Source organism: Glycine max, chromosome 8 (assembly GCF_000004515.6).
Source record: "Glycine max cultivar Williams 82 chromosome 8, Glycine_max_v4.0, whole genome shotgun sequence".
In the NCBI taxonomy this organism is placed as follows: Eukaryota; Viridiplantae; Streptophyta; class Magnoliopsida; order Fabales; family Fabaceae; genus Glycine; species Glycine max.
This window is the reverse complement of record NC_038244.2, coordinates 34,915,972-34,925,077: the sequence shown is the minus strand read 5'-3', so window position 1 is coordinate 34,925,077 and position 9,106 is coordinate 34,915,972. Positions and strand designations below refer to the sequence as shown.

Here is a 9,106-nt window from a genome sequence, read left to right as displayed (position 1 = left end):
ATTTTTTTTTACTGGAACAAGATTTTATACTTGATTGTCTAAACTTGACTTCTTGAATATATAATATATTTAGTTTTATTTTTGTTTTAAAAATATAATTTTTTTATGTTTTTTGTCAAAAAAGTATTTTTAAAAGAATATTAGACAGGAATGGGTATAGAATACTCAATTTCCAAAAGGAACGAGGACGGAAAAAAAAAATCCATACCCATTGGAAAATGGAAACCAAAATAGTTTTGGAGAAACAAGGAGAAGATAAGGAATCACCCTATTTCACTTGTTACCATGTCTACTAATAATAAAGAGTAAAAAACTTCGTACCCCATTGCCCAGAGGCTCTTCGCTATGCGAATGTATGGGGGAGGGATGTTGTACACAGCCTTACCCTTGTATATGCAAAGAGGCTGTTTCCGGATTCGAACCCATGACCAACAAGTCACCAAGGCACAACTTTACCGCTGCATCAGGGCTCGTCTACTAATAATAAAGAGTATTTAAGCAAAATAATGAGCATAATAAATGATATAATAATGGCTGAGGCTAATAAATATTTGTATTCTTTGATTATGGATCAATTTAATATATTTTATTAAGTATTATAATTTATTTATATAAAAATAAATTTTAATTTTAACTATTTAATTCTAGTGATTTTGATTCTTTTATTTGTACTGTCTTGGTTAGGGACAGCAACCATGCACCGACTCCCGAAAACCCAAGGGCCAACAACGCCCTCCCCCATTTCTCTGCGGGGCAATTCCGTCATTTCCTTATTCGCTTCCTTCAGCCAGTAAAAAAAGCTCCTTTTTAAGACGACGAAAACAAATAAATATATACGCAAACGCTCGAAACAACAACATTTGCGGTTCTGCCTGCAAATTTTCTTCCCCTCAATCGTATATTGCTCAGGTGGTGTTCCTGTTCCCCCCCAAGCACCCCTGAGATTCGTTCGCAAAAAGCTTAATAAGAACAAAAAATAAAAATAATATTCTTCGTTATTATTTCATTTCAATTTCGTTTTCGTTTTCGTTTTCTGTTTTGATTTGATCTTCCAATGGCGTCCGATGGCTTTACCGACAAGAACACCGTGTTCAGAAAGCTCAAGGCGAAGTCTGAAAATAAGGTTTGGTTTTTGTAATTTTGAATTTCGAATTTCAATTTGAGTGCATAATCGTTGGTTCCGTGATTTCGTTTTATACAGTTTGAAATTTTCGTTTGTGGTTTCTGATTTACGAGATCTGGTTTCAGATCTGCAATACCTGTGCTTGTGCGTTTGATTTTTGAATTGGTATGGTTTTTTTGTTGTTTTTTTTTCAGATGTGTTTCGATTGCAATGCGAAGAACCCTACCTGGGCGTCCGTCACGTATGGGATCTTTCTCTGCATCGATTGCTCCGCCGTACACCGCAGTCTCGGCGTGCACATCAGCTTCGTGAGGCAAGTTTTTGCTGATTTTGTTTCAATGGTGAATCAATTTGTTAATTTTTCTGTGCGGAAATTGTTTGTAACCTTTTGAAATCTGATTGTGTGGCTGATTCTGTTATTGGGAGTGTTGTGTGGTGTGATGTTGGGTCTGAATGTTTCATGTGGGTGAATTTAGAGCACTGCGTTGTATTGCTGCGCTGTGTCATTTCTTTTAGGGATTTCTCCAAGTCAATTGGCTAAAGCTTTTGAATAGTCAGTGAAATAAGATTCCGTACTCTAGCCTTAAATATGTAGTTTACCACAAGAATAATGAGCTTTATTCCACTAGGTGAGGTTGGGTGTATGGATGGATTACATGATGTCATTGAATTCAGTTAAAAATTAAAATTTCAGGGATATATATTATTCACCGTGAGATCCGTTTTTTTAACAATTTTTTACAATGTCCTTTGATAGCCAAAACTTTTCCTTTTTCCTTTTTTAATTTTCTTTGCCCATAAATTTTGACTTCTTTTTCCTATGTTTTGCAAAATTATTAATTCTACATTTTCCATTCATTGTTCCAAGATCTTGGTAAAACTCCTCGAAAGCTTTGGATCCTTCCTTGGTTGTGCCTTTTCTTGTCTCATTTTTACCCTTCCATTTTGTCCAATTTTCAGCATTATTGCACATGCACATGTGAAAGGCCTTAAATGCTCCCTTTTGAACATTTTCATTCCAAGATTCTTTATCTTTCTTGAACACTTCTATTTCACCACTAGGATATTCTATCATTCGAGGTGCTGCCACTTGATTATTAGATTTATAATTTGTCAAGTTTTCTGTTTAGGACTCTTAAAATGAATGTCAAGGATCAAGATCCTATGTTGTTCAGTAACTCTCTCGTGCAATCACCTTGCAAGTTCTTCAATCAAAACTCCTACCAAAAACAAATCAATTTGTGATCTTGAGATTCATCTCTTGTAAGTGATTTGTTCCTCACTTCCTCTTCTCAAAACAAATTTTCATAATCTTTAATCCTTAATTCATATTCCATTGAGAAATCAAGAATAGACTGTCATTCCTTGTTTAGATCTCCAAAACTCATAATCACCCATGAGAATCTTTCCTTTTGTGGAAAGCCTTGAACCACTGTAATACCTAAGTTGTTTTTTCCTTTAACTTTCCCACTGTATCAAAGTTTAATTCCTAGTGTATAGCCCTTTATCTTTATCTCCAACATATTTAGTTTCTTGAAGAAACATGATGTTAATCCTTCTCTGAATGAAAAAAATCCTTCTCTGAATCATGATGTCTGTCACATCCAATGATATATGGCAAAGTACCAATATTTCAATTGCCAAACCTTATTAAGCACTCTTGGACTAGCTTCTTTACCTACACCCATCCGCAAAAATGTGAGGACCTACTTTTACTCATTTAAACTACCTCCCAATGTTGTTGCAGTTTTGCTAGCTCATTTTACATTGTACTTGAGCCGTATAATGTGTTAATTTCTGGTAATGGCTTAGCATTAGTACACTGCTCATATAATCTGTCTTGAGTAATTCATGTTTGGGATTCTGACTAGTTTTACATTCTTGTTGAGGGCCTAACACAACCCTACTTGGGCTTGGGTCCAACTTTGAGACAAAAGACAGTTCTCAAATCTGTGGTTTTAAAAGGGCTAAATGATTATATGCTCATGAAGTGTAGAATAAATAAATGCTGGTAGGTATTTATGTGCTGTGTTAGTTTTGAGAGAGGCTTGACACAGGATAACATGGAGTATGATATGGGATTTATATTATTTGATTTGGTGATATCCTTTTTCTTTTGGGGGATTTCAATTTTATATTCTTAACTTGTAACTCATTTTTGAATATAGCTTTTTAAATTTAGTAATGATCCTTGACAGACTTTGTCCTCACATACTTGAAAAAGTTACAGTGGAACCTTTGGGATTATCCATTGGCTTGCATGAGAGTTTGTGATTGTGAGGATGAAGCCTGGGCAAGTATCATCGTTGTTGTTTCTGATTCCCTTTTTCCTTTAGATTATTCACTCAATGGATGACTGGCTTGACAAGATTGGAAGGATAAATGATGATATTATTGTTTTACTCTAATCATTGAGTTGCCATGCGGAATAAGGATTTAAAGTGGAGCAACTGAATGGATACTTAATCCAAAATAAATGAAGCAATACTGGAATTATCAAAGACTAGTTGGTTTTTCACAAACATGTGTCTGGAAAAACTTTGACTGGAGGTATTTGTCTTATAAAATCTATTATAGGGGAAGCAAGTATTTTCTTAATTTGAAGAGGCTTTATGTGTAGATTCAATGAAATCCAAGGAGCTTTACTTGCTTGTTATGTTATTGTGCTTTCCATGAGTAATTTGAAGTACGTAGCAGTTATATAACTAAATTAAAATTTCATACCCTGTGCTTCTGCATCTTTATTTGATACTTGATTATTCTGTGAAACACACTATATTCAGAATGTAGGAAGTTGTTGAATAGAAAGAACAGAAATGATTGATAGCTAAGTAAATATATGCTCTTCTATATGTAGGTCTACAAATTTAGACTCATGGAGTCCTGAGCAACTAAAAACAATGAGCTTTGGAGGAAACAATCGTGCACAGGTTTTCTTTAAGCAACATGGTTGGAATGATGGTGGTAAAATAGAGGCTAAGTACACATCTAGAGCTGCAGACTTGTATAGGCAAATTCTTTCAAAGGAAGTTGCAAAAAGTATGGCTGAGGATGGAGGCTTGCCTTCATCACCTGTTGCTTCTCAGTCTTCCCAGGGGGTTAATGGGCTACCAGAAGTCAAGACCAATGAAGTGCCAAAAGAAAACATTCTGGAGAAGCCAGAAAAGCCTGAGAGCACTTCTTCCCCTAGAGCTTCACATACAGTAATTTCAAGTACCGTTAAGAAACCTATTGGTGCTAAGAAAGCAGTGAAGAGTGGGGGGCTCGGCGCTCGTAAACTCACTAAAAAGGTATGCAAATAGTTATCTTTGTTTGCAGATGCATGCTAGAAGCGCCTGTTGGTTGTTGGTTTTTCATTATCTTGTTCACTATTTTCATTTGATGACTAATTATCCTAATGAAATGCAGCCAAGTGAGTCTCTCTATGAGCAGAAGCCTGAGGAACCCCCTGCTCCAGTTTCATCTTCAACAAACAATATGCCTGCTGGGCCATCTCCAACGTCTCGGTTTGAGTATGTAGAAAATGTCCAATCATCTGAGTTGAACACTGGAGGTTCACATTTGCTTAGTCATGTGTCTCCACCAAAGTCATCAAGCTTCTTTGCAGACTTTGGAATGGATAGTGGCTTTCCAAAGAAATCTGGGCCAAGCTCCTCCAAAGTGCAAGTAAGCCATATGCTTTCAACTTTTGCCCCTGCAATGTTATTTCTTATGCATGAAGTTAGCATACAGGATTAAGTTATGAATATCTAGTCTCCGTTCACTTCAACGTTTTTTTACAACATTCAGATCCATGGAACAAAACATGGTCAACATTGGGAGTAAGTGCTAGCCAGCAAGCATTTTGTAAAAAATGAATGCTAGCATACACATAGAACCATGTATTAAAATTGCTTTCCATGTTAATAATCAATTGAACATATTGAGTTTAAAGTGTTCTAAAAATTCATGAACTTCCTAAATTTATTTTACGGGGGATATCAGTTTAATTTCAAAAACCAGGAGACTTGTTTTTGTCTGAGGTTGTGTATTATAATTTGATATGATCATCAGAACTATCTTGCGTCGTTTATCATGGTGACCTTCAGTATTCTTTAAAACTTCTCTGTTTTTTTTTTTGAAAGAAATTCATTTAACCTGCACCTTATTTTGCTTTGCTATGTATCCATAAGATTCAGGAAACTGATGAAGCAAGAAGGAAGTTCTCAAATGCTAAATCTATTTCTTCATCCCAATATTTTGGAGATCAGAACAAGGCTGCAGATGTGGATTCTCAAGCTACATTGTCTAAGTTTTCGGTATGCATCCTTTCCTTTAATAACTTGCTGGAACATATAGTGTGCGAATACATTTTTGTAGATCTTGGATGTTCAATCCCCTGTATTATCAAGTAAACCCCCAAAAGAGGAATATTAGCAACTTGTTATCTAGCAGACTCTTTTCAATAGTATTGGCAAAATTTTATTGGAAATTATGGAATTATAGGTGAGATTCATTAAATAGGGAGTAAGATTCAGCATCATTTTCGTGAGTCTTGATAACTTTCGGTAACACACATGTCAATCATATTAGGCATTGGATGGTGATATTTGTGGTTCTTTAGGGACTAGAAATATGGCCTTTGCATATTCAAGGGCTGATGTGTGATTCCTGCGATTCATCATCCGATCAAAGCACCAAAATGATTTGCATCACCAGCTCCTTGAATTGAATTATATGTATTTTATGGTGAACCGCATGATACTGATAACAATGTTTTAAGATACCAAGAAGGGTTAACGGCTTTATGGAAGAGTGTGTTTTTGTATTGCTTGGAGTGAGACACTTACAATTTAGGATTTCTTTGGCACATTCTTATGTTTGGGACAAGATGAGGTTTGACATCTATTTGGTATTAAAGCAAATGGCCTTCATAATGTGATTTCACTAGTAGACATGTTGAAGGATTGGGAATCTTTGTTCGGTAGATTATCTGTTTTCTTTGTTTTTGTTTTGCTCTTTTTGTTTAGAAGGATTTCTTATCTTCCTTTGACTTTTTAACGTTTGTCTTGCACTGACTAAATTTCCTCATTTATAGGGGGAAGAATGCGTTTGTTTAATGTACTATTCAGATATGAGTTGTTGCCAAGCTTGAATGAATTCTTAGTTACAAGTTATTGTGTCTTTGCAACCCCGGATTGGGAGAAAGAAAAATAGGAAAAGGGGGTGTGTTTTTAAAGTTGATACTTGATTCTGGATCCTCGTCTTAATTTCAGGGTTCAAGTGCCATCTCCAGTGCTGATCTTTTTGGTGACTCAAGAGACAACAACATTGATCTTACTGCTGGTGACCTCATCAATCGATTATCTTTCCAGGTATTCCTTACCTTGTACTGGATTTGGAAATTTCATTATTCATGTTATTTGTCATTCGAACAATGAAATGATAATCAAATTAGTGGCATTAGTTCCTGTATTGATGTTGGATGTACACCTCCCTCCCCTCTGTTTTGCAGGCACAACAGGATCTCTCTTCCCTTAAGAACATTGCAGGAGAGACTGGAAAGAAGCTGAGCTCATTGGCCTCCACATTGATGACAGATCTTCAGGACCGAATCCTCTAAAATGTGTATGCTCTGTATTTAAGAGAATCTTTGGAGTTTTTTACATATGCCAGCCAATTATGTTTCAAATGTAATAGAAGAGTTTTCAATATACAATTCTTTGAGAAAATAAGATGCTATATTTTCAGGCTTGTCATATAGACGGGTGCTTCTATTTTGTATAACAGGTACTGCTTAGATGTTGCTAATGTTTTAGATTTATTCCTTTTTTTTTGGGTTAGTCGATACCAGTTTGTGGTGAACTCGTGAACTCTAAAAGAGTGTTTACGTCAGCTTCTATCAGTGAAATAGTTTTCTTGTTTACATTTATAAACCGGCTTACCTTTAGGCTTTGAGTGTTACATGTCTCTATTATTTAATTTTATGATTTTTTATTGAAAAAATAATAGATTAAGGCTTGGTATTTTTATAAATATTATATAATTCTCTTAATTTAAAAATAATAAATTTATCCTTAGTTCTCTTTACTGCTAAAATCACAACCCGACAAATTTATGACTTGCCGTGAGCCAAGTATGGTAGATTTATCGCTCCATATAATTGTCTAGCAATCTTAGAAAATTATGTGTAGTCTTGTGATATGTGTGTATGGGTATTTCATTCCTTTTTATTTATTTATTATTTGTATAGCTCCAAGTAATTAGGAATGATGGAATTAGCTTCGATTCAATGTAGGCAATCATCCGTTAGTTACTGAAGGCTGTTACCAGATCTGAAGTTTTACGGGTCTGTTTGGATACAAGCTATAAGTATTTTTGACATCTTTTCTACTAGAAATATAAATCATTTTTCAGTAGATAAGCTCTTAAAAGCACTTCTAGTCTTAGATCCAAACAGACTCTATATATGTCTAAAATGATTGAGTTTAATGAGTGACTTATAAGAGCTTGGAGCATAAAAAGTACGAACTGAAATGAAATTGCCTCTTTAATGAGTGATAACAATTTATTTAGTATGTCTTTCACAACCCCTATTTGAAGGAAAAATTAGAGGTTATTTAATTTGAGAAAAATTGTTACTGCTATTATTATTATGATATAACAGCTTGGAGCATAAAAAGTACAAACTGAAATGAAATTGCCTCTTTAATGAGTGACAGCAATTTATTTAGTATTTCTTTCACAATCCCTATTTGTAGGAAAAATTAGAGGTTATTTAATTTGAGAAAAATTGTTACTGCTATTATTATTATTATTATGATATAACAGCTTGGAGACGAACTGAAATGAAATTGCCTCTTTAATGAGTGACAGCAATTTATTTAGTATGTCTTTCACAATCCCTATTTGAAGGAAAAATTAGAGGTTATTTAATTTGAGAAAAATTGTTACTGCTATTATTATTATTATTATTATATAAAATAAGAAATATGAAAAGTATCATTCAATGTTTTCCATACAATTTTTTTTGAAAAAATGTATTTTTTTTTTATAGATAGAAGTTAACATAAGTATATTTTCTCGGTAAATAGTAGACTATAGTTGTCCTCTAATTTCAGGTTAGGCGTAAGCTTCTAACTTTTATTTTTTTTATAGTCTTTTATCCCGTGATTTTGTGTCTTGTTTATCCTTTTGCTATAACTGTGTTTTAGTTCATAAAAACCTCAATAGAAAATTGAGTTATCTCAAAAAATTTGGTTACCTTATACTTCATTCTTTTTTTCTTATAAAAAACTACGATATCACATCAGAGGAGTATAGAGGGTGAGTAAACCTTGATTTCATACTACTTTTTTTCCCCTCTCTTTTAACGACTGTTGAAATTGATGAGAGGTTTTCCAAGATATTGGATTGTGCCCAACATATAAAAAATTTGTGGCTCAAGATGAGAGATCAAAGTTTGTTTAACACCTTGATTTCCATATGCATGTTAATATCTTGTTTGAATAACTAAGTATAAAAAACAACAAAATTCATTTCAATAAATCTATTGTTGCTTGTAGTTCAAATTAGTTGATGATTCCATTTTTTTCATCGGCATTGATGATTCCATTAAAGCATTGATTGCATTCGTAACAAACAATATAAAGCCAAAATGAAGTTTTGATGAAGATGTTGTTTTGAATGTCAAGTAATGTTATTAGTGATAATTAATCATACTTGGTTTTTGGTAGACAATAATAGTTTGGACACTTTTAAAACAAAACAATATTTTATTCAAGTTTTAAGTGCATTGAGATTGGTTGACTTAAGAGAATTAAAAATATACAATTGAGATTGGTTGACTAAAGAGAATTAAAAATATACAAGAGTAAAATATTATTCTCAGGAATATCTTTTTATAATCTCATAATGATTGATGTTTAAGGGTTTGTTTGATCTATTAAAAAATATAAGTTACATGATAATTTTTTATCATGTGCATTATTTGATAAATAATGA

General features: G+C 33.6%; 1 protein-coding gene across 2 annotated transcripts; it reads left to right on the top strand.

Annotated features, from left to right (window-relative positions):
• Window positions 1-716: 716 nt before the first annotated feature.
• Window positions 717-7,034, top strand: LOC100785169 (probable ADP-ribosylation factor GTPase-activating protein AGD8). 2 transcript variants are annotated; one of them, XM_003531913.5, is made up of 7 exons: window positions 717-1,123; window positions 1,318-1,436; window positions 3,981-4,413; window positions 4,532-4,789; window positions 5,296-5,421; window positions 6,379-6,477; window positions 6,618-7,034. In XM_003531913.5, the coding sequence occupies exons 1-7, from the start codon at window positions 1,055-1,057 to the stop codon at window positions 6,723-6,725; spliced, it is 1,212 nt and encodes a 403-aa protein (XP_003531961.1). In that variant the 5' UTR covers window positions 717-1,054; the 3' UTR covers window positions 6,726-7,034. The 2 variants fall into 2 exon arrangements, with proteins under 2 accessions (XP_003531961.1, XP_014634768.1); XM_014779282.2 differs by having other exon boundaries at window positions 824-1,123; window positions 5,302-5,421.
• Window positions 7,035-9,106: the final 2,072 nt, after the last annotated feature.

Coding starts and splice junctions, on each gene's coding strand:
- LOC100785169 (XM_003531913.5), top strand. CDS start 1,055: ATGGCGTCCGATGGCTTTACCGACAAGAACACCGTGTTCAGAAAGCTC. Junction 1,437..3,980: donor GTGCACATCAGCTTCGTGAG/GCAAGTTTTTGC, acceptor TTCTATATGTAG/GTCTACAAATTTAGACTCAT. Junction 6,478..6,617: donor TCAATCGATTATCTTTCCAG/GTATTCCTTACC, acceptor TCTGTTTTGCAG/GCACAACAGGATCTCTCTTC.